Source organism: Vidua chalybeata, chromosome 1 (genome assembly GCF_026979565.1).
Source record: "Vidua chalybeata isolate OUT-0048 chromosome 1, bVidCha1 merged haplotype, whole genome shotgun sequence".
NCBI classification, from domain to species: Eukaryota; Metazoa; Chordata; class Aves; order Passeriformes; family Viduidae; genus Vidua; species Vidua chalybeata.
Window position 1 is genome coordinate 83,816,896 of NC_071530.1, and position 26,092 is coordinate 83,842,987.

Below are 26,092 nucleotides of genomic sequence, written 5' to 3' on the forward strand. Positions count from 1 at the left end.
TTTGTTGCATGTTGAACCAATTTGTAGAAATAAAATCTGTCTTATACATGTGGTTCCTGGAGCATTTGTGGCCCTAGCAGAAAAAGCAATGGGGTTTTTAGTTGTTTATTCACTTTGGATCTGCTTGGAGCAATGAGAAGCACCACGATTTGAGTCCAGCTCCTCTGCCTGCTGCAGAATGCTTCCCTGCTTGCATGAGCTCTTTCAGGCAGGAGCGCTGATCTCCTCTTCCTCTGCAGCAGCTCAGGCTACCCTGGATGCCCTCACTTAACCGTTGTGGTATTCTTTACAACGGTGTGAATTTGAGCTTCACACCTGCTACTTCTTACTAGAGCACCGGTTGTTTTTCTTTTGACATGAAGAGTAGCAGCAGGGGAGATGCTGCCTTGAGTCAAAGGATTGGATTGGTAGAGCAAACACTTTGCATTCCTTGTGGTCTGCCTCTCCTGTTCAGAGGGAAATCTTATAGGGAACTTTGCCATTTTGAATGCTTATGCATATGTAAATATGTACATAGTAAATGTATATCTATAATTTATAGTTCTCAAAATTTTCTGTAGTTGAACCACTGTAGTATTTTGCTATGCCTTTTAGCTTTTCTAGCATATCATGCAATAGTACTATTCTGCGATGAGAGAGGGTTTTCTTGAAAAAGAAAGTTACCTTTGATAAGAGGGAGACCTACACAAACAGATCAAAGTCTGCTTTGAACTCTCCTGCCATTTCTGTCAGTGAGCATCTGGTACTTTCTGTGAGCAAAGGCTGTGACTTGTATTGGGTTGTTAGCTGAATTTATGGCCAAAGAAAGAACTTCCTAATTTACTTTCATTTATGGTAAGAGTTATGTGGGAACTCACCTTCTGGAAATGGGAGTTTGTCAGATTAGGTTCCACAGATACTGACTCTTCGTAAGCTCTTACTAAGCCTCAAAAGTAGAGGATCTGAAGGTACAGGGATGTTACCTATTTCTTTCTCATAGGCTGGTGAATGCAGGAAGGAATTTTTTCCCCTTGTATTCTCCTGGGTTCCTACATGCTTCTGGTATGCTTCCTAGATGAGGGAGCTCTGCTATACATTGGGAAACAGTAAAACAATTGCACCATTTCAGGTTTGTAAGATTGTCCTGTCAACTCTAAAACACTTTTTCATTTCTCCTGTTTTATGTGTATTGCTCATCAGATGTAGCTGGCTCTCTGGGCCTATGGAATTAGGGGACTTGGTTCACTAGCACACTTGGTTGTGTGTTTAAAAATATAAATTAAAGCATAAATTTGGTTTAGTGGGTTTCTTTGGGGCTTTTTGTTTTGTTTTTCAACCCAGAAATAAGAAGGTCTCTATAAACAGTCACCCCAGCTCAAACTCGGTGTTTTGCAGCCATGTGCTTTAGGCAGCTGCCGCTGACTCAGGTGGCAGCGGCCAGCTAGGCCAGGAGAGTATAAAACTAATGTGAGTGAGCCAAACCCTGTGTGCATTCCCAGGCATTCCCACCTCGGGGAATCCAGGCATGGCTGACTCCTAGAGGAACTGAAATACTGTGTGACTAGCATAGAGTTCACACTTTTTATTTTTCTCCTGAAAGTGATATTTCATGAGACAAGCAGTTGCAGTTCTGAAATGAGGAGAGAGCTGACATACATTTAACCAAATGGTATCCGGCACCCATACAAGAAAGTCAGAAAACACAGATAATATCTCGCTTAACAAGCAGTATTTTTCCTGCCTTTTTTCTTCTTTTTTTTTTTTTTTTCTTTTTTTTTCAGTTCTAGGGCCTAACAGTTAAGGAAGGTGAAAAAACAGTACAAATGTTTCCACATCTAACATTAAGAGATCTCCTAGAACAAACCAGGCTGTGCTGCATTCTGCAAAAGCAGGAAGAAGAAACACTCAATATTAAATACACATACACCCAACATTAGTTTGTGAAAGAATAGGGAATGAGATTTCTATAAGACATCCTGCTCTAGCTTTCTTTTCAACAGTCGTAGCACCAGCAGTACCATTCTGGCATGAATTGAATGATTCTCAGAGCTGGATGTACATGTTAAAGGAGCACCAGGCTAAGGGCTTTGGCAGAAATAAAGGACACTAAAACCTTATTGAACTGGGCAGTTTTTTCCCCTTCCTCTCTTTCCTTATGGCTTCTAGTATATTTCTAGGGCAGAGATGAGGAAACTAAAATAGAGAGAAGTTGAGAGTCTTGCCAGGCATCATGATAGGTTAGGCTCTTTGATTATTTTTATACAGAAATGGCAGTTTTGAAAATCTGAGACCATCCTACAGAGATGCAGGTTGAAATAAAGGAATATTTGATACTACCTGGAGTTGTAATTCTTTCTATTTATGACTTAACCATGAGCAACACGAATCAGTGGCAGTAACAGAAACAGAACATCGCTTCCACAGTTAAGGTGGCTTTTTATAATAATTAATTAAAAAAAAAAAAAAAAACACCCCCTTCACCCTAATTACATTCTGTTTTTTTATGCCACAGTTCTTAAGCTACTTTGCTCTGTTATGTGACTTTTGAATAACTTTCCCCAGTACTGGCCACTAGGTATTGTGGTGGGGTTTAGTTCCTTTTCCTTTGACCAGTTGTTGTTCTGGGCATGCCTGTTTGAAATTAAAATGGAAAGCATTCCCACCTTTCCCCACTCCCGTTCCATTTCTAAATTCAGTGGAGAAAGAATGTTGTTGAGATTGTGCATGTGTAAGATTGCCATGCTGTATTGAACTTACCATAGTGTAATGATTTAGGTGTAGTTAAGGCATGAAATACAAATACGATGCTCTAGAAACCAAGAGACAGAGCTCAATAAATGGATCTATTTTAAATCCACTATTTTTGTCCTGTCTTTTTGCATGTAGGGATTTCTCAATCATGTGTAACAAGAAAAAATCAAATTATATTAAATGGGTCATTAAAGACAAGTTTACTAAGTTTTCTTAACTGCACTCTCCTACAAAGAGTGAAACAGACCTGATCTCTAGCTTCTGCCCCACCAAGTCCATGAGGTGACTCCAATTCATACCACCTGGGCAAACTGCTGTTAATTTAACAAGTAGAAGACTGATACCCATTTAGTGAACCAAAGAGTTCACACTGCAAATGTACTCTTCTACTAAAAAGTTTCTATTCCAAAAAGACTGCTCTGACTTCAAAGTATCCTGCCTAGACTACATATTGTAGGATGCCTAATAACACACTTATAAAGATATTATTTTGTTTGTTATCTGTTTTCCCATAGTTTTAATATTATGAGTTTATATTGGTTTGTAGTCAAAAATAGTCTTCAGCTTTTTAGGATTATTATTCTTCTTCCTCAAAGCATCAACATCTGTTATTGTAACTGGGAGTGCTGTTTCATCCTTGGAAGATGCAGGTAGCTTTGTTACTTTTTAAGGAATTTCCTTAACTTATGTATAATGTGAAGAGAGCTGCCATGCTGTTGCTTGCCCAATTAAACCTCTGGGGTTTTTTCTTTTTTATTTTGTGTGGGGCAAAATGTGTTGAACAAATTGAAATATTTCAGCAGTCTCTCCTCACTTGTGCATCTTATCTGTAAGAGATACCTCAGCTTGGCAGGTTAGGACTTGCAATGTAAAGTTGCTGTCAGTTCTGTAAGTTCCCTACATCCCAGAAATCTGAATAAATAGTTAAATAAGGAGCTAAATAGTGAATGGCAAAAAAAAATTTAATTAACTTACTTCCTGCTCTTATTTTTCTTTGCTGTAAAATTCATGCTCCCTCTTGTCCATTTATGCAATCTGCCTGTGTTCTTGCACTGACATCCAGTGGGTGTTATTTTGCCCATTTAAGAATATACCACAGAAGCTGGGTATGAGAGGGACCTTATTAAATCATCTAATTAGTCCTCCTGCCAGTGCAGGACTGTTTCTTCAATACCCTGGAGTCCTCTGGCTGCAGTTTGGGATGGTTCACCTGATGCAGATCTCAAAACTCATGCTCAGCAATTATTCCACAGTTTCATAGGTGTGTCATTAAGAAATGCAGTCACATACTCATTTAATTCATTTAAACATAAGTCTGTGCCAACAATTCAAAACAGCTAATTTGGAAGATGACTTAAAACTACCTGTCATTTCTCCCCATCATGATCAGTATAGATGGGAAAACACAATGCTTTGATCCATCCAGGAGGCAGGGAGGAAATCATTCACTTCATTCAGATCAAGTCCGTAACTGGCACCACTAAACTGCTGTCACTAAAGTAAGGTATATTTGGTTTAGTTTTTCCATTTGTGGCAAGTGTTTTAAGGTTTAATTGATGTTTGTGTTTTAATGAGAGAATTCTCATTAGGAAAAAGCCCACTAATTTGCTAAGGCTGTGCGCCATAAAATTACTGCCCTTACCGGTGCGCCAATTGCCACAGGATGCCTAACAGATTTCATCAATGTAATTTGGTAACATCTCATTTTCGAGACAGGGGTCTTATGTGAACATTACTGCATTTGAATTCTGCTCTGGGCCTGTTCTGTTCTTTGCTATTAACGCAAAGGCCAGTCTTTTAGTAATAGTCAATGAAACTAATCACTTAGATAATTCCTTCAGTCGATGTTTCAAAGGCATGCTTTTGTTAGAGATGTATGCAGTCATTTTGAAAGTTCTGCAAGACAGTGATAGAACTGTGGACAGGAGGCCTGAATCAAGAAACCTCACCCTTTCTTTAAGCACAATACTTAGCAAGAGAGGTTGTTTTTCTTACTGTATTGTGTTTGGCAATAAAACAGTTCCACAATATCTACAATGTTTTAAAGCACCAAATTGTTTGCTTCTGCAAAACCTTGTGTACTCAAGATATTGAGGTTTGTTTCCTATTTGCAAATAGAAGACAATAAAATCCTTGAAGTCTGCTAACTGCACATGTTTAAGGAGTCTTGGTACCTACAGACACTTCACTACTTAGAGGCACAAGAACCAGCCAGAGCTTGATCTGGGGGTATTAGTGAAGCTTGCTGGCATTGTAGCTGAATTTTCAGTTGAAGATAAAACTTTACTTTTGAAGTAGTTCATTTGGAGCCCCAGAATACCTGTGGGTTAGACTTCACTATGTCTTTGAAGCAAAACCAGATGTGTTCTCAAAAACTTGTGGAAAAAAGAAGATTTTTTTACCAAGGATGTCCATTTGATAATCTTTATAATCTGTCAGTCTGTGTTGGCTAAATTGGATCTTTTCAGCATAGCAGCTTGAAAACATACATATCTCACAAATATCCAAACTGGTAAGGCTAATAACTGTGTATCCATACTCAGTAAATTTGTCAGAGACATTGGTATACATTTTTTTTAAAGATATTATTCCCCTGTATTGTTAAGAAGTTTTCTTTGCGGGAGAGTGGGGTTTGGTCCTAAGAATATCATGCTTTAGTAGTGTTTAAGGGTTTTTTAAGTTTTATTTGGTTTGTGGTTTCTCTTATTGTATTATTTGAAAATGAGGCTACTCTGACAATGACAATCTAACTGATGATTTCCTCACTATTAGGAAAGGAAAGTCCTCCAACTAGTGATGTCCCTGATGATCCAGATGAACCTATGCCTATACCAGAGGACCTTTCAACTAGTACTGGAGGTCAGCAGAGTTCTAAGAATGACAGAATCTTGGGTAAGATAACAAATACACTCTGATAAGAAATACTAGTAAATGATATCGCAATAATGTTAAATTACTATTTCACAAGCTGGCAAACAGGCAGGTTCTGTGCCTTTCCATCTTCTTCAGGTGCATAGTGTTTTTTGTGCACCCTTTTCTTTGGGAAAGGCATCTTCATCCACAGAGAACTTATAAAGATCCTACTGTTTATCTTCTTACCATGACTGTTGCTTGATATCCTCCCCAGGAAAGAGAGTTTTCATTCTGTGTAGGAAATGGAGTGAAATATGTGGTTCCAGGTCAAAATTATATGAAGTCAAATTTGATAAAAATTCAATAAATGCTCAGGTATTTTATTTTTTTTTTATTATTAATTTGAGTGTTATCTTGAATGCTACTGTGTTATCTGCTATTCAGATTTCTTTAGAAATGCATATTAGAACATACACAGTATTTATATATTTGAGATTCCAATATCTGATCTCTATTTATCTTTGATTTTTTACCTGGGAGAACTTTAGAAAACACTTATCTTTTAGATAAAAATCCACACTTGATAAAGTCTGTTGGGTTAAATTTTTTGTCCAGAGATGATTGTGCAAAATGCTGATTATTCTTAGGGATCCCAGGCTTACATCAAGGACTAGTGATGCTGATGACTTCTGTATGCACCAGCTCCGCCATAGTGCACTAAAAAGACTAAATATTACTTGAGCACCATGCCTGTTTACTAGTAAGGAAAAAAAAAAGGAAAAGAGGGGAAAAAAGCACAGTGACTCCCAGAATGCTGTGATAAATGCCCTGTATGATAAAAATATTTCTGTAAAGGGATGACTATCAAAGTACAAGTATTTACCCACAAATAAAAGTATTGCTCATTATTCTTACATTCTAATATTATTGTAAGAGTAAGGGTCAGGGTGGATGATTTACTGAAAGATTGCAAGTGTTTTTAAATATTAGTTGTCTAAGGAAATCCAGTAAAGGATACTAGGTGGAAAGGGAGGCACAGAAGGCAAAATAATTAATTCAACATAACACAGTAGGATGGTGTCAGCATTAGGAATAAAACCTACTCCCAAACTCCAGCACTAGCTAGTAGTGAGTGCATCATCTTATGCATCTTCATTTTATTTACCATTTGTTCCCCTCTTATCAAAAATGTGAACAAAAAATTCACCTCCTACGTGCATGTTGGCAAACTTTATGAAAAAAATCATATTTAAAACATGCATTTATAAAATCTGATCATTTACTAAATTATTTATTTTTCAGTCCAAAGATCTTTGGACAAAATCTTTCATTAACTGCTTGTCTATCAACTCAGTAAAAAGAGTTATGTCTCCTTTCTCCCACAGTAACTAACCCAACAAAATATTTAAGCCTTGAGTCAAAAATTAAATTTTTAAGTTCTTTGCTCAAACCCAAACACAATTTTTCATTGTGCTGAATTTTGTTTAATATGCACATGAATATTGTGAAGACCCAGCAAAATTGAACTTTATATTTGCTGATGATGTAATGATTCTGCCAGCAGTTCAGTCATATGTTAATATGTACACATATTCTAAATATGATAAGTTCTATCTGTTATTCTCATTACTCAGCAATAAATTAGATTTTCCATGTCCTGACATTAACAATTTTTCTACAGCCACTTTCTCTACTCATAGGTCTTTTGTTTACAAGGGTTACATCTTGTAGTGAGATATTTACCATAGTCAACAGAAACAAAGACAATTCACAATACTCTGTTTTATGGATGACCTGTAGTAGGTATCAACTCCAGTGCTTGTAATGTTTGTCTTTTCTGTAAAGCTGCATACACTTTTACCTCTTCTATTGCTCCTTTTTCCTAGCTCTAAGCTAGCTCTCTGAAAACAGTATACTAAAAAATTAATTCTCCCTTTTTACAAAAAGGATGTGAATATATGCCCCAGGCATATCAGGAGCCATATGATTGCTGTACATATTCTGGATCTTCATCAGAAGAAAATCTCTTAAGAATAAAATAATACCTTAGGAGTGGTGTTTGGCCTATATGATCCTATAGGTGTATTAGGGGTGAAGGGGGCTGTCTTCCTATGTAGGCAGTGGCAGTGTAGAGAGGCTTGGTGCTTAGTACAACCCTGTCATTGCCAGGTCCCAAGATCTGTTCCTCACTGCTATTTATCACCACACTTAGGTAGACAAGAATGATCTGAAAAAGTAGTTTGAAGATTGAAAGATAGAGAGGAGAGCACTGTAAAGACCCACTGATGTTATCTGTGTGCATCTGGCACGTGGGAGCTAGACTGTGGCCTGTGGTAACCAACAGGCCTTGCATGAGCAGATATGGCCAGCCAAGAATTTCTCTCTGTATGACTTTCCTAATGTCCCATCTGTTTCTTTCATCAAAAGGAAACTCCCTCACATTTGGATTTATTTCAATATTTATTTATTTATATCAACATTGGGTTTACAGTGCATTCCACTTAACCTGTAACACCCTGAGAGACCAGCTGTCCATACAGCATACACCAAGGAATTTGAGTCAGACATTGAATGAAGTCCTCTACATTCTGGAGGACTTTTTTATGCACATAGGGCTATAGAGGTAACAATGGGAATTGCAAGTTTGTTAAATGAAAAGAATAAATATTTACCTCATCCTACTAAAATTAGGTGAGAAATCTTTTTTTAGTTTTAATCATCCTGTGAGACAGAAATGTTCAAGTGACAGCTTGCATATTCAGATTTGTAGTAACATTTAATGAAATAACTTTTAACACTGAAGTCAAAAGTTTAATTACCTGTCTCATCAATTTAGCATTTCAAAGGTCAAAGATCATAGGAAATAAGCTATTTTTAGAAAAGAAAGATAGGCTCTACTCTTCCATGTGTTTTTAAAAATCTCCTTTTGTGCTTCTTCCAAACATGTACTGGAACTTTAATGCGGTGCTGCAAAGCTGATAGAAACATTTGAAATATTTCTTCTGCTCTGAGAATGAAGATGTCGAAGTCCTCTACTTGCCAGATTTTATTGGTTGTCTTTAGTTTTTGAATTATCATTTAAAATTACTATAGAGGGTACAAATTTCATAAAAGAGGTACCCAGGGGATCATGAAATATATGTTTTGACTTGTGTCCCCAGGCAGGGGGGATGCCCAAAACATGGGTTTTTTCTGACCAATGCAATAATGATCAACGGGTGTGAAAGGGTAATTTACGGAAGTAAAATCATCAACAGTTTCTAATAATAACCCCAAGTAGCACAGCAAAGCAGAAACGTATTGGAAGAGATGTTCTGGTCATCATCAAGGCTCTTCATTTCCTTGATGAGCTTACTATGATTTTAATGTTGCAACCCCCAGAAAGCCACTATGTGTTGAGCAGCTTCCGTCTGCATGCATAATTTCTGCTGCTTTGTCCACTAGATCTTCCTTCCTTGTCCTATTCTTCATCCGAAATTTACTTCTCAGGCTGATCTGGCACCTATAATATTTTATTAGTTTCCTCTTGCTCTTTTCACCCATGTGCTTTACAGATAGTTTTTCTAGAAAACACAATGAAGATTTTCAGCAAAGTGTGAGATTTTCATTGCTCTTTAAGGCTCTAAAGACCCTGTTTAATCATCTTTCCTAAATATTGTTTTGAAATCTTGGTCTGAGTTATTTAGAAATCCACTGAAGGTCCATTACATTAAGAATTAATGCTTTGCAGCCTATTTTGAACAGCCCTATTTCCCATGGTACCCTACTGGAAATATCATTTGATAATTCTCAGTTTCCGCAAGTCTCAGGTTAAACATTGTGTGCACCTTTTGTGGATGATCAGTACCGAACATCCTGTGTGTGGTAAACAGTTGCAATTTAGGGCTGTTTGTGCTCTGAGACTGCATCCTCATTCAAGCCATGTGTGGGAAGGTAATGAGTCAGTGGTCTGTAGATCAGACCCTACTTCATGGAGAAAGCCATTTGCTGCAGTGGTGGCAATTGTCTAGAAAGGTAGGCAGTGCCTTCCTTTATCCATAACTGCCCATTCCATAGGTGGCCATCACTGGATAAAAAAAGCCATCTCACAGTGTTAGTGAGATGTTAGTGGCCTCAGAAAGAGGCTATGGGCTCACCATTTCTGCACAGATAGCTGTCTGGCACTGGAGATGACCATAAACTTTTAAGATACAATTCAAATGTTACCACTGCAGTCACAGATTACAGTCTGGGCCAAGAACAAATAGACATCTTCTTTATTTTAAGAGGTGGGGAGAATTCATCTCACAAAATTGGATTGAAACTCATACAATTGACAAAGTACACCCAAAGTAACCAGTCAGGGTGATCATAGACATCAGTAGAAAATAGACAAGAATCATATGAAGTTATAAAGTCCATTTCTTTAAAATAAATTAGTATGGAAGAGACATTAAAAGGAAGAATTTTTTTTGACATTTTTCTCTCCCAGTGGGAAATACCAAGTGATGATGTTATGTCCCTCCCACAACTCAGTTATTGAAGCAGAAGCCTGCGTAGCTGCAGGCTTCAGTTCCTGGCATCACTGGGACCCTGGCATTGCCTGCACACCTTGGGGTCCTCTCTCTCAGCCATGGGCATTCAGAGGTTGTAACCTGCATGAGGAGCTACTTACTGATGCAGGCAAGTGTCCTCTCTCTGATCAGCTTTGATGGTTTGTGTCCTTAAAAGGAGCTCAACCATTTGAGAGCATGGGCGCAAGCATTGCTGAGGGGCCACCAGGCAACCACAACTATTGCCATTACATAAATCTACTGCAACTCACACACAGCTGGGTGGAGACAGAGTAGAAGTGTGGAAAGGCTGCAGATGGAGGGGAAAAGCGAGGAAAGACAAAAGGGGAAGTGCCCCACCCCAGCTTGCAAAATCAGTCCTGTGGTTCAGACAGGTCCAGCACACTGCTGCCCTGGTAATTCTGCTGGGCAGGGAAAAGAGCTGAAGAAAAAGACTGCTGGAGCTAAACATCATTGCACAGTCCTCCTTGTGGGTGTTCAGTGGCTATGATGGCAGTGTCTTGTGTGTGAATAATAAAGCGTGGCATGTGTGTGCCTGGACATTCAGAGAACCAAATTCCAAGACCTGAAGTAACCTGGAGGGCTGTGTAATATGTTTTATTTGCTCAGGTTTCAGATGGACGTCTCTGCTGCTTAAAGGTATGGAAGTGTGTAGAAGCTGATGAGCCTTTGTAAATAATCGGTGATAATTGCTGTCTCACCTGATGTAGCCTCCCATGAGAGCAGAGAGAAAATTGTTTGGAGATGGTTTGCGGAGCTTTGAAAATTGTCTTTAACCCTCCACAATGAAACAAAGCTTGAAAGTCCAACTGATGAGACTTCTGAAGGAATTGAAAAACTTGAAGTTGAAATATTTTAGGAACTTTTAAAAATAGGGAAGTCAGGAATCTCCCCTTTTGTTTGGTCTGAAGCCCCTATTTCTAACCCCAAAGTAACAGTCCCCAGTATGGACTGGTATTGTATGCTCTGAGAGCCTGCCAGTATGATGTATTTTTTTTAAGGAGAATGCAAGAGATATTTTTGTCAGGAATATTTTCATTTTGTCTGCAAAACTCTTATGGGGATTTGTATAGAGGAGGATGTGGGTGGTATAGTTGGAGAAGGCATGTGGCAAATTTCATGAATGCCCTTAAATATGCTATACAGGATATAAGTTATATTCCAGCCTTCAAAGGTGTATTTTGCATGAGCACAGTGTGAAACAGTGTGCTAGAGTGAGATGCAGAAGACTCAGGTATATGGGGCCATTGGGAATTTCCTGTTGTGCCAAGAGACAAGATCTGACCTGTGTAATGACTTAGGACTTAGAAAAATGTGCACAAAAGCAAATGGAAAAATGCCCTATTACTGAAGGTGAATTCCTCTATCAAATTTAAAAATGCTTGCTGCAAGTAATGGAGGGTGAACGTTTTCAGAATAAACTTGTGAAAAACTTATGGAAGTAAGGGTAAGCCAGCCTGGAAAACAGAGCTGCTGCAGCCCCAGCATAGGCTGTGCTGCATTATGAGCTCAGTTCTTTCAACCCATACAAAGCCAGATCAGGCACATAAAAATCTGCCCTCTTGATGCAACCATAGCACGTGACAAAATCAAATCCTTGAGAAAAGAACTGATCCTAAAAAGAGTTGTACTTTTACAATGATTTTTATTTAGTTTTGTGAGGAATTTTTTTACTCAGAAGTATGACAGCAGGATGATTTGTGTTGCCACTGTGTGGCAACATGATATTGCAGGAGGTGCTGAAACAATGTACTATGTTTTTTTTTCCTCCTATTTTTCCAGAGCTGTGTAGCTTGTGGAGCTGCAGCCTATTTCACGAGCACCTGCTGGGTAAAGCTGTGTTTTCAGAAGAGAACATCAGCACAAAAGTCAGGAAAAATCTGGGAACTGTGCAAGTTTTGTTTGTTCTGTGTTGGAGAGTGGAAAGCATTGCTTGAATAGGAGAGATGCAGTGTGTTTAGCTGTGTGGCTTTAGGTACAGAGATTGAGTCTGCTGATCTAACTGCAGTGAGAGGAAGTTCTCTTTATCTGAGCAGAAGAGATGTGCCTCAGAGATAAACCCCATTCTAGCTCGGGAGTTAAATTTATCTAGCAGGATCTCAGCAGTGGCTGCAGCTCAACTCAGAAACACCAGGCTCTGGCTGGAAGATGGGCATATTTTAAGCTGGGGAGGACGTCTGTAACTGCATCTTGGAAAAACTTATTTTAAGGGAATGATTCTTCACCAAAAAGTTGGATCACCTACCAGCACCAGCCACCCCTCTGTTCTGTGTTAATTCTTGCTGGCTCTTTGTTGTTGGCTTGTTTTTACCTTAAGCAAGTTTTCTTTCACCCTGAGTGCTCTCCAGGACTTCAACCTTACCAAAAACTTAACTGCTGGACTGAGGCACAATGCAGGGACTACTTGCCTCTACAGAGGTGCTGTTTCAGAAGCAGCTGCTCTTTTGGTCTTGTTCAGCCACTCCTCATATTCCTGTAATTTCAGCTCCTGCTATGGTGGCTCCCTGGGAAGAGATGATTTCTGGCTGCAGAGGACCTGCAGCTATGCTCTCCCCTCAGATGTGAACTTCCTGGGCTCTGTCACACAGTAAAATGTGCAAACAAAGTGTCACTCTGGCTTGCTCCACCACATTTGAGATTTGCAAGCGTGGCCATGCCTCCACAGTTTTCCCCAATGTAGAATAAGCCCTTTGTGATAAAGAAAGGGGATGAAAGAGCTCCTTTTTGGAGCTGTAGTCCTAAAGCCAGGAGTGAACACCACTCATTGCAGCAGGACAGAAGTTTGTTCCCAAACCTTTTCCTTTGAGCTCACTATGTGAGGTTTCTTGAAGCCTCAGATGGTGTCTCAGGAAAAAGCTCTGCCTGGCAGACAGTAGGTAGGTGTGACGTAGCCACCAGTGCAGGCTTACCCTCAGCATGTCATTTATGGTGCAGATGTGGGACCACAGCAAGCTGTTAACTTGTGAAGGTAGATCAGCTAGCATCCCAGGATTTTGGCTTCCAGACACAACTTACTGGAAACTGTCATGCCTCATCCAGCTGCCTCCCTGAACAAGTGAGCAGAGCAGCAGCCGAAAAGCAGGCTAGACCTCAGCTAGCAATGCAAGACATCCTGCTGCTTCTTCCCTCCCTCCCTTGTCTCCTCCCTCACCCATAGATTCTATGTAGATTCTGTGTTATAAAGGTGCACATGCAGGAACACAATTCCTAATAAAGTAACCCTGGTATGTACTTATTTCTTTATTTTTTTTACACATTTTAAAGTTAGGAATAATGCCCAGTTCTTGTATTGCAGTTTAGGGTCATGTTTCTCAGAAACATTTAGGTGTCTAAGTTGCCTGCATAAAAAGAGATCCCAAGAAGGTATCTAATCTATTGTTTCACCATTAGCCATAGTGACGTCACAGGCACCAAATAGGATTTTTGGAAGTGCGTAACTCATAATCTACTGATGAAAATGAGATTTCAATCCTAACATGGCAAAATCCATACCTAAAAATTGGATTAAGAACCTGATTGAATGATTTCAGAAAAAAAAAAAAGGCAAAGCAAGCACAGAATTATTCTCAAATTCCAGCCAAAATAGGCCTGATCCAAAAAGAAAAGTTTAGATACATGTTTTCCTCTTTGTTTTTCACATTCCATTTCTCTTGTTTCTCTTCCCTCAAAGATAGTCCAAAATTGTCTTGCTTGAGAAGTGTAATAAATTTAGCAAAAATGGAGAAATATGACAGCATGAATTAACTTCCACTCTTCCAAGCTACATATCAGAATTTAAAGACAAAAAAAAAAAAAAAAAAGAGGGAAAAAAAAGGAGAAGAAACTGAAGGGTAAGGAGAACTTTCACATTAACTTTTTTTTTTTTAGCCTGGAAATGTTACTTCTGAGGAAGTGGCTCTTACCAGAGTTTTCAGTAACTTCTAGATTGTTTCATGGAATTATATGAGAAACTCATTTGTTCCCTGATGCTTCCTTAAAATAATAAATAATAATTGACATTTTTAGAATAAATTGCTAATTCCTTCATATAACAGAGTATCTGCACATGATTTGGCCCTCCCTGCTGATTAAGTAACAACAGAAACGTTTAATGCAATGAAAAGGTGGGTTTAAACTAAAGTTGGTGACACTTTCTGCTTGTGTTGCAATTAATAGAAGAGGAAATATTCATTCTCCATATTTCATCATTTAGAAGCATCCTGTGTTTGTAAGAAGCTGTGATCAGCCAACATCCCTGCTATGGATTTGAACTTCGCAAATCTTTAGTGGTTTTTGAGTTTTGGGGGTTTTTGTCTAAGCTAAGAGTTTTGTGTTCTGATTTTTCATAGTGGCTTAGGGGTTTTTTGGAGCGAGATCTGTCCCTTCTCATTTACACTACTGTGCACCTCAGCATTATATGGGCCAGGTTATGGAGCCTGTTTTTTCCTGCTGTGAATATGTGTTGCAATGCTCAGAAGTGGTGATAGTGGTTGGCCTTGAAGCAGGATGGTTTCATTAGCACCAAAATGGGGACTGCGAGCTGTGAAGCACTGGTGCTTCTGGACCCCTCATGCTGCATCTGCATTTTAGATGCATCTTTCCGTATGAAAATTTATTTTCAGGGGAAAGCAACACATTCACCTATAGAATTCACTATGAAAAATATGTTTGCCTTATTATGGGATTCTTGGGTTTTGTACCCACGTTTGTGAAGCAAAATACCAGTGAGACTGAGGGAAGTGTCAAATTGTGCATAATCCATGTGTACCCTGACCTCCAGCTGGCTGTTATTCACAATTCAGGCTGTGAATATCTGTCTTTCCAAAGCAGAGCACTCCTCCCAGTTTTCTCAGACTGAAGCCATGAGCAAAGAAGTGAAAACATCCCTTACCCACTGATATGGCACCTTCCTTTCTGAGTCAGGGTTTGTTCTTTTTCCTTCCAGAATCCAACTAATTTTGTAACTGGCACCTCCTGTGGCTGGACAGTGGAGGGGTGGTGGGGCAGCCCCAATGGCCAGCATGGTCACTGGAGCTTTGTCTGCTGCAGGTGTGGATCTACAAGAATTTTTCTAGAAGTCAAATGGGAACTAGGCTTTTCTGGGGAGGGGTTGATTTTCCTGCCCATTTGTCCACATAGTGGCAAGAAGAAGTAAAAATGAGAAATTATAATTGTGCTAGCAAAAGGCTTCAGTGGCTTTGGAGCCCAACACATGAAATATCTGAGGGAGGAATAATGGTAATGAGGCATTACCTCTGCTGTAGTATCACATTTGTTTAATCTTGCCACTACATTGTTAGTAGATCCTAGTAAAATTGGTATCCTATCATGGGCTTACTGTGGTGTAAAGTGGAATTCTTTTTCTCCTTGCAAAACAGACTAGAGAAGTCTGATATTGTTTATTCTGTAATCACACTTTAACGAGTCTGTACATTTGCTGTACAGTATAAGCACTAATAATAAGCTCTTTCCTGTGTTCAAAGAAAGAGATTGATTTGTACCATACATTATCCAACCCTTGGTGTTTAGAAGACAATGCAAATATGTTTTTCATTTCTAAAGCTTTTTATAATTAATTTGTTCTCTTTAGTATTCCCTTTGAAATTTGAAATGGCAATGTATTTTTCAGCCATCAGGAGCCATATATTCCATATTCTCCCCTTTGCATGTTTATATGCACACATATACACATATGTACATACAAATATGTGTCTGTCAGCACCCAAAATTATGTGCCTGCAAAACCAAATTCCTCTGTGTTTATGTCTCTGTGAAAACAGTACACATATGCAAAAGAACATTTATCTTGAAAGCTGAGCTTTTCCTTCTTCTTTAGACCAAGCAAACATATACTCTGCAGCATAAACACATGCCATAAAAATATTTTTTTCAAACCTAAAAGAGGAAAAGGTTAGTTCCTGCTAGCTTGTCTGTATCCTTATAAGAAACCTAACTGTAAATTCCATTTGGGAAGTGGGTAACAGCTGAGGAAGATCCGCTCGTACCCACTGTGGCTTTTGTAGTCTGTGTAAAGTGGCTGGGCCAAGGCAGCTCTGAAGGTCATGGTACAAGAAGGACCACCAAGGAGTTCATGAAGATAGAGGGAGATGGAGAAAGGAGGGAGAGAAACACACATGCCCCCAAGTCTTCCTGCCAGCATTCTTTGCCTGAAAAGGCTCTCCTGCCTGCCCCTACTGGCTTAGCAGTGAGGGGTACATGAGTCTTGAAGATTCTCTCCTGCAGTTCATAAGTGCTATTACTCCTTGCATTCAGATGTTCTATTTACTTAATTCCTTGCAGTATTATAGAAGTAAGGTCTGTAATGGAGAGACAGGGAAACATTCAAGAAATGTTTTTCTCAGAAGATTCTTTTGAAGTTCTATACCAAATTGAGGACTGCATAGTGAAGATTTGGGGAACATATAATACTCACAGCAGGGGGAGAGATGGGTGGCATATTGAAATAATCTAATGGAAAATGCAGATATAATATCTTGTATCTCTCGTTTGAGATACAGCTTTCCACTAAAAGCTTATGCATGCTTAACTTGATAACTTTCTTAGAGAGGTTTCAGTAGCTAACTGAGCTAACAAATACAAAAGCACAGTTAAAAGTACCAGTGTAATAAAGGTAGTGATGGACCACTCTGCTCTTCTGTCCCAGAAATCAATTTGTATTCAGGGAATCTCCTTACACACATCTTGGGGGGCTTTAGGTAAGTTCAAGCTATAACTCCTCAAAAAGACCAGGCTAGTTGAGCACAATGCAGTCCCCAGCCTTCCTGTGTGAGAACTCATGTTTTCTCTGCAATGGTGGTTTTCTTCACTCCTCTTTTTTGCCCTCAGTGACACAGAGCACAAATAGTTGCCTACTTCCTGAGAACACAGTGATCCTCACATTCTGGGCTGCGGGTTGTGTTTTTCACGCTCAGGCATAGGATGGGAGTTAATCAGATAGCCATGGGCAGCTCTAGCAAATAGCACATTTGCATCAGCAGAAGCTAGTTTCAGCAGACTTGCCAGGAAGGTTTTCTGCAGCATGCCACCATCCTGCCCTACTCACAGCACTGCACATTCATTTGATAAAACAGATGACAATAGAAAATGAAACTTTTAACGTTCTCTTCTTAAAACACTTGAGAAGCACCTAACCCTGAAGGTGTGAGCCTGTGGTTCACATCAGCTTTCCTGGGACTCCATGATGAATTTGAGGTAAAGGAATTTGAAGCTATGGATGAGCTGTACTTCATTCATCCAGGTGGCAAGGAGAGCTCTTAGAACCACTCTAATGCAAGTGACAATCCTGATGACTAACAGTTTCCAAGAGTCCAAAAGCCTTCAAGTAGAATATTGGGATTACTGGGATTTGTGTGTCTTATGTGCTCAGAAATAGTCAGCCACTACAATTTTGTCTTTTTATATTGGACAAGTAACTTCAGATTCAAAGTTGACTTTTTCTCTCTTGTAAATGAACAAAGCATCATCATTCATCAGTCACAGATTTTTTTCATTTTTCCATTTGCCTCACACTTAGTCCCACCACACTGTCTGGATGTTAGTATAAAATTTAGGTGCTTTATGAATCCTGGGTTGGGCACTGCTGATGTACTCTCTCTGGGTTGGTAGCAACAAGGAGCTGCAACTTGGTAGTTCATGGGAAAGAAAGTTTCCTGATATGTTATGGCACATTAGGACACACATTTGTTTGTTTCTACCTTGAGAATCCATCATATTTGGTGAAAACACAATGCAATGTCTTATCCTTTGGAATATTTGAAAAGCACTTTAAACATAAACTAGGCAGATGCTTTTGAAAGGATTCTTCCAAGTAAAAGGCACTTACGCTGGCTAGGGCACGCGACTAGGATCAGAGAGGAAGTTTGACAGAAACTTTGCATGCTAGACACTTTCAAATATTCCATAAATGCTGAGATGGCAGGAAATGCCAACAATGATAGTCTAAATAGATCATTAACCCTTACAGGAGACCAAGCTTTGATCACCCTCTGAATGCCTGGCACCAGTTTTCACAGCACAGATCTTGTTCTAGTTACATATAATTGTATGTCCTTTGTCTATTTTACCTCTTGCTTGGTGTATGACTGAAAAAGGGAGTGAATTATGCTTGGGGTTTTTCTACTGCCATTTTTTTCCAATTCTTTTGTTGGGACTTTTTTTTTTATTCTCATTTTACATTGTGGCATAGGGCTCCAGGAAAAGAGCCTCTGTTACTCAAAAAAAATGCACAAACACCAACAGAATACCCCAAAGAGTTTACAGTCTAATTAAGGCTATATATATATATACATAATTGATTAATTAAGCTTTACAAGTCCTAGCCAAGGTAAGTGCAAGGCAGGGCAGAATGAAATGTAATCAATTGTGCTGTGCAATCTAAACCATATACAATATTCTGGAAACCAGAGAGCAATTTTTTTTTCTAACAGATGCAGCAAAACACTCTTGTGTGTTCTTCTTCAGGGTGCAGTGGGATTGGTTTGGTTCAAAGTAGTCAACTTTTTTTTTAAACCACATTGCTTCAGCTTGAAAAATAAGATTGAAAAATATAAAGCAGGTAAAAGTAAATAAACAAAGGATTTGGTGATCCTGCATGAGGGAATAAAATAAATATTGTCAATGAAATATTAGATCACTTGGGGAATCAGGAAATAATTAGTTTTCTGATTTCTAATTACTCTAGATCTTAGTAGAGGGGAGCAATTTACTGTTTCACTTGGACTTCTGGAAAAAGAGGAGAGCTGATTCCAAGCTCTGTGCCTGATTTGGAAAGGCAGAAATCCTGGGTTGTACCAGTGCAGTGAGTGAAATTTCCACCTAGTGCTGATGTGACAGAAGTGAGTAAGGCTGGTCTTGGGAGGCTGGGCAGCTGAAGATAAAGTAGGGACATAAGCCCAAATTTCAGGATATCAAATCCATACTCTGGTCCAGACTTTTCTTTATGCTGAGATGTTTCTGAAGGTCTTTTGCATTTAAGAAAAAATACTCTAGCAATTTGGTTTTGGAGTGAGATTTCACACCTTATAATTGAATGTGTATGAGAAGCATTATGCAGCTGAACTGGAGATGACAGTTTTCAGTTTTTGGTCATTTCCCACATCAGAGGTACAGGCTGAGCCCCTCTCTTCTCTCCTTTCTCAGACCACTGATTATTTTGCCATGCTGGCTTCAATGTGGAGGATAATTAAAAACTGCTTTGGCTGTTAAACAGCTTATGCTTTTTTCTTTCCTTGAGGTAGTGCCTTTGGGATTTTTACATCTCTCTTGAAATAGAGTAATAGCATGGGAAAAGGTCATCTGAGGAAAAATAAAATTTCTTTCCTGATTTTGCATCAGTCTGAGGAAGAAGAAGTTTACTTATTGACCTTGAACAATCCTGGATAAGGAAGAGCTGGCTGAAGGCTCCAAGCATTTGCTATCCAGTGTTTTATTGGTAGAAACAAGGTTTATTAGACTAGACAGTAATTCTACCTTTGTATAATTTTGTAGGATGTGTCACAGACTATGAGTAGCATTTTCACAAATACCTAAGTTATATAATTTTTTGAAGCTACAACTTCTGCCTGCTCCATGGTCCTTAATCTTCTTCTGTGGAACACATACCAGGAAGGTGACCAGTGCATGGCCAGATTTCAGCTTTATGAGTTAGGACACATGAGAGGCATGTACCTGAATATAGGAATCACTCTAAGCAGCAAAATGGCTTTTGAGTTCCCCATTAAAAAAAAAAAAAAAAAAAGTCTTATCCCCCATTTAAAAAGAATTGAAAAAATGTGCAGATAGGGAAGTAAAGGCACATGATGGATTAAATGCCTTTCTCATGGCCACACAGGAAGTCTGTCACTAAGCTAGGAATTAAACCTAGATTTTCTCAGTCTTTATCTAGTGCCTTGCCCCATTTTGTAAAATTTTGTTTGTTATCAAATTCTATGTAGGCTGGAGCAATAGGACACTGAGTGTGAGAATGAGAAATATTAGAGAATAAATACTATTAATAATTGGTGAGAAACTGAGAATAGTTCTGGATCAAGTATTACCCATTTCTATTGCTATTTAATGTTCTCTTTTTCCAAGTTTACATCAGCATAAAAATCCCCTTGTGGTATTGTTCCTTAACCAAACTGCTTGTGCCTTTCCCTATGGCTAGGGTTGCAGTGCAGCCCAATGCTTAGCTGTTTCCAACTATTCTGGTTTAACAGTAAGTAACATTATGACTGGATTGGCAGAAAAGTGATTCTATTTATGCCTCTTTTTCTTTACATTTCTCATCCAAAGTCAAATAGAAAAATTGCATCCATTTCCCGTGAAGAACATCCATGTCTATGGTCTCTCTTACCATGTTCATTTGAATTAACAAAACATTATTTTTCCTGAACTGCTGCATGCCTGAATTTTATCCTTAGAAATGCTGAACTACATCAAGAGGGGTTCAATTGAAATGAAAACCAGACCAGGACCAGTAAAGCCAGAAGAAGGCAGGTCATACCCCTAAAATCTGAAATAAGCAGAAGCCCATCTCTATAGTAGGTATGATATGACAAGCTAGGCAAAATCTTCACAGTGGTCATAGCTCCTCTCACATAAATGTACTGGATATTTCACAGCTTGGTCACTGCCAGCCCTACAAGAACAATGCATTATGTAAACTCTGCCCTTGTAGATTAGAGCTACTGGTGCTGTACCTGTAGGCAACTGGGAGACCACTCACAGCTGCAGGATAGGACATGCAGGGCAGGTCTCCAACAGCGATTCCATCTCCAGAACTATTGACATTCACTGGATGATAGTGCCAACTCCTTCCTATGCAGGTAGGAAGTCTCACATATCCCAGATTACATTAACTTTAGCTGAAGAAATAAACACTGCTCAAGTGGCCCAGAGGGCATTTTCTAATTTACAGATAAATGGTAGGGAGAAGAGCTGAACCTGCTGATATTCTCTGTTCAAGAGATTTCAAAGAAAGTGAAACCTTACTAAAACTCATTTCTTATCACCTCCTGACAGCCTCTTTTGTGGGGAATAGCCCCAAATGGTTTTGTCAGTTCTTCTAATAAGGTAGCTTTCATGCAGTGATGAACAAATATGCCACAGTATACCTTTGTGTAACACTCCTGCCTTTATTTACATGCAGGATTTCACCACTCTCTTCCTGAGAAACTACAAAGTTCAGTTAGCCACCAGATAAGACAAAAATTGGAGCTTGACTCAAAAATTATGTATAACTATTAGTGTTATGATATTTATAGAGGGTCATTTCTCACATTTTTACTTTCTACTTAGCTCTTTATCAGACAAATTCTTGCTGAAAAGTCCTCAAGAAATGGGAGAGTATAAAAAGTTGGTGTTCCCACTCTGTTCTTAAAGAAGTCTGTGTCTCAAACGCTTTCTGCTCCAGCCAAGTTTCATTCTGAACAAGTGGGACACATGATCTCAGTGGAAAGACTTCCTAAGTTGTCTGCTCCATCTGCTGCCAGCCAGGTGGGATTGCCCAGTTAGGCAATCCCTACTCTGCTTTAGCTAATTTCCTTCTGTACTCTTCCATCACTCTGTCCCCCATGGCTGCCCTCAGCAAAAAAGACCATTGCCTAGTTGAGCCTTTGATATGAGGATAAGGAAAGGGCTGGTGGTTAGTTCAGGTTCGGAGGAGTCCAGCTGGACACAGAGAACCACAGTTTGGTGCCTGTCTTAAAGTAGGTGGGGAAGGGAATACATGTCAAGTGTGTGAATGTCAGAAAGGAATAGTAATCTGGAAGATTTTTTTTTTTTTTTTTTTTTTTTTTTTTTTTTTTTTTTTTTGCTAAGCCACCGAGTATAATTCCTGGTCTATGCTTCCCTTTATGTCACTTCTCCATAATTCTTAGCATTTCAGTTGGGCTGCTATCTCTCGGCTGCTTCCTCTTTTCCTCCTTTCCTATATTTCATTATTTGCCCTTCTTCCTCTTAGAGTACTTTTATAACAGAGTGAGGAGGATGTGGAAATGTTACAATGTGACATACAAACTGCAGTGTCACAACTGCAGCTCTTTTTTTCACCTCCAGGAATGCAAAGAAGCAGATCAGAGTGGAGAGGCAGGAGAGGGTAGGTGAGTGAAGGAAAGGAGAGATTTATAAATAGGGAAGAGAAATGACAAAAAGTGAGAAAGTTTCCAGCTTGGTAACTTGAGATAATAGCTTTCCACTTAATTAAAGGTTATCCAAAACAGAACCATCCCTGTGTCCTTGAACGCAAAGGAGAGATGCAGGCAGTACCAGTGTAGGGGCCTCCCACAATACTGCTACAACAGAGGAGATATAGCCATGATGTGGTTTTGAACTTGCCTGTAGAGATGAAAACTGAGTAGAGATCTAGACCTGTATTGTGCACAGTTCTTAAAACTGTCCTTTCAAAACAACAGAGAAACAAATAAATAATAGAACTGCAAAAGAAAAGCTATTCTTAGGGCCCATGTCTGTATGTGAAGTAAACCTTTGGAAGATAGCATGGTTGAAAATGAGATGCTGTAGTTCTCTTAAGAGATCAGGCAGCTGGAAAAACTCACTCCCAAGGATTTTTCCAGATGCTTCCTAGGGCACCCAGGTGAGGTTAGAGGTGCTTCTCTTCTCTTCTCTTCTCTTCTCTTCTCTTCTCTCTTCTCTTCTCTTCTCTTCTCTTCTCTTCTCTTCTCTTCTCTTCTCTTCTTCTCTTCTCTTCTCTTCTCTTCTCTTCTCTTCTCTTCTCTTCTCTTCTCTTCTCTTCTCTTCTCTTCTCTTCTCTTCTCTTCTCTTCTCTTCTCTTCTCTTCTCTTCTCTTCTCTTCTCTTCTCTTCTCTTCTCTTCTCTTCTCTTCTCTTCTCTTCTCTTCTCTTCTCTTCTCTTCTCTTCTCTTCTCTTCTCTTCTCTTCTCTTCTCTTCTCTTCTCTTCTCTTCTCTTCTCTTCTCTTCTCTCCTCTCCTCTCCTCTCCTCTCCTCTCCTCTCCTCTCCTCTCCTCTCCTCTCCTCTCCTCTCCTCTCCTCTCCTCTCCTCTCCTCTCCTCTCCTCTCCTCTCCTCTCTCCTCTCCTCTCCTCTCCTCTCCTCTCCTCTCCTCTCCTCTCCTCTCCTCTCCTCTCCTCTCCTCTCCTCTCCTCTCCTCTCCTCTCCTCTCCTCTCCTCTCCTCTCCTCTCCTCTCCTCTCCTCTCCTCTCCTCTCCTATCTCCTAGAAACCTTTCAACTTGAGTGAATTAAAATTGCATCTTAGCAACTGGTGTAGGAATTAATACAAACGTCTAGACCATGACAGCTGCTAAGGAGCTAAACAACTGTGGGTAGGGAGGAAATATGTCCAGACTGCTCTTTGCAGAAGGAGTTAGAGGAACAGCAGGTAAAGGTTTCCTGTTAAGCCAAGGGGACAAGGGGGAACCTGTAATAGCTTCTCACCTATGGCTGCAATTGGACTCAAGTTTCACAGCATTCTCAGTGTGGGTTTACTTTTTCTCCACCCCCCCCCCCCCCCCCAGCACTCCACCACGGGAAGCTCCGGTTGTCTTAAAAATCTGAATATCACTAAATGTCAAAGACATTTAAGCTCCCAGATAATTTTGATACTTCAAAATTGCTCTTCACTGCAACACAGTTGCTTCCAGTCTGTGTGGTGCTGCAGCAGACCAAGGATTTCACAGTCTCCCTCTGCAGCAGATTGGAAAGCAATAGCTGAACCATTTCTGGGATTTGAAATGCCAATACAGGTCCTTTTTATTAACTACTGCATTACTGATCAACTTACAGATTACACCAAACAGAGTTTGTGAGGAGGTAACAAATGCCCGCTTGCACATGCAGGCTAAACAGAGGAAGCTTCTGAGATGACTGGATGCCCAAGATTCAGATACAGAGTTTGAGACAGTGGTCTGATTTCTTAGTGGATCAGCATTTTCCAGGGTGATCTGTTTTCTGATAATCTACTTCCATTAGTATCTGAAGTTGGGGCACCACAAAACATTAGTTGCTTTTGTAAAAATCTTTTGCTGATAGACAAGTGTTAAAGGAATTGGTAGGCCTATTGAAATGAGTGGAAGAGTGTTTGAACACTATTTAGACCTTATTAGATTATTCTGTTCTATACTTCATCCAGAAATAAAGGTTTTGATGGGATAATTTCTGTCGCCTGAGTTATATAAGTTTCTCATGTTCATAATGATCAGTTTTGGGCTCCTTGTCACAATTTAGTTGAGCGATTGGAGGTATTGGAAAATATTCAGCTTAAAAACTATTATTTTGAAAGAGTTGTCCTTTGAAGCTCTGCCAGCAAGGAGTTGGCTTGGATGATTTGTTGTTCTATACAAGTTAAGAAAATGTTTGCATTTTGATGTAAGATACCCAGCATGGTGATTGTGACTGTCAGAAGATGGTGATCTTGACTGTGTTTTCAGTGAATTTCTAATGTCAGATTACTGATTCAACAGAGGTAAAATAATTCTAAGACACCATTTACACTCACGAGTCTTAGATATTGCTGAAGAATTGTTCAGTTTGAGGAAGCTGCACCTGAGTGGATTGCTTCTCTCTTCTGGAGGCATGGTGATACCTGGACCAGAAACTCAGCTAAACTTCAACTCTGCAGCATAGTTACTTTCTGGTTTTGGAGACACACTTCAAGACAGGAATAGGGACTCCTAAATTTAGTAGTTTCAAATCACAGATGAGGTGTGATTGCAGATCAGAGTTCAGGTAGGATGCTGTAATATCTTTTATATATAAAATTATTTAGTCTTAACTTCAGACATATTTTTCTCCACATCTTTCTGAGAAACTCATCTTTTTAAATTTTAAAATATTATCTCCTTCATCTTTTGCGGAGAGCTAGTGGATTCTAGGTTTTTCTCTTAACACTGCACTCAAAGACCCAAGAAAACAGTATTCGACTTTGCAGTTGTTGTATGCTTCACAGAAGAGGCATCCAGTGCCAGGGACGACTTATCATAGCAACAGTGTGGCTAAGGATGGATTCTGTTCAGGAAAGGGAAGATGTGCTTGTTTTTCCTGAAGTAAAAGCAAGAAAAGTGCAAGCATGGAAAAGTATATAGAAGTGAGGAAAGACAAGAAGTCTCTTAAAAATGTGTACTAAACTGAGTTTGTAGACTTTCAGAATAATCCAGATCTCTGAGTACTTGCAAGTTTGCCAGCATCATTTGGGGTTTCTTGCCATTTCAACATAAAGGACTGATTGCCAGAGAGGGAATACAGGTCCCTGTAGCAAACTGTTGTCTTTGATACACCGTGGGAAAGAATTGATATTGTCCTGACACTTTTCCCCTCAGGAGCTCTCAGGTATGTCCATATTCAGCGAATTTCTTTGAGATTTCTATAGAAATTTTTTTGCCTCTTCCCCAGAAGATGTAGATTAGGATTTCCTTTTTCTGGAATGTTGAGTACACTCTAACCAAGTAAACAGCAGTTTAGATTGCAAAATTTTCTCATAATATTTCTAAAACTGAAAAAGAACAATCTTCAATACCATCTGGAAAAATAAGTGAGCACTCAGGGTTAAAAACCTAAAACAGGCTTTGTAATTCAGCATCAACTTCTTTGCACAGTCCTCAGAGAGAACATCTACTTTATCACTCATAAAGTGATGACTGTATTTTATTTGCTTTAGTCTAAAATAAGCTTACGATATCCCTGGGGTTTTTTCCCCTGTGTCATATGAGGGGGCCACAGAAGACTCTGCTCAGCAATTTGTTTTTAAAGTAGGCAAGATAATAAAATTTTCATAGTGTATTCCCTCCCAAGTGCTGAAATATCTGAGTTCCTCTCCACTTCATCCTCTGATCTCTTCTCAGAAGAGGACATTGACAGTGGACAGCTTTGGCACGACACCCAAAGGCACCTCCCCAAATCTAAACACAGCTGCTTGGTCTAAATTTAGATCTACTGACCCTTTGACAGCTATGGGGAACTATGTACATTGGTGTAAAATGTTGCTCAAAGCATCATCATGGTAG

At 39.4% G+C, this 26,092-nt stretch overlaps 1 protein-coding gene across 4 annotated transcripts in view; it reads left to right on the plus strand.

The window, feature by feature from the left end:
* The window catches only part of IKZF1 (IKAROS family zinc finger 1), a 110,029-nt gene that overhangs the window by 53,277 nt on the left and 30,660 nt on the right, over nucleotides 1-26,092 (plus strand). For all 4 annotated transcript variants that reach the window (XM_053952329.1, XM_053952334.1, XM_053952342.1 and 1 more), the window contains exon 4: nucleotides 5,503-5,622. In XM_053952329.1, coding sequence (XP_053808304.1) covers nucleotides 5,503-5,622 — 120 coding nt within the window. The remainder of the gene's footprint in view (nucleotides 1-5,502; nucleotides 5,623-26,092) is intronic.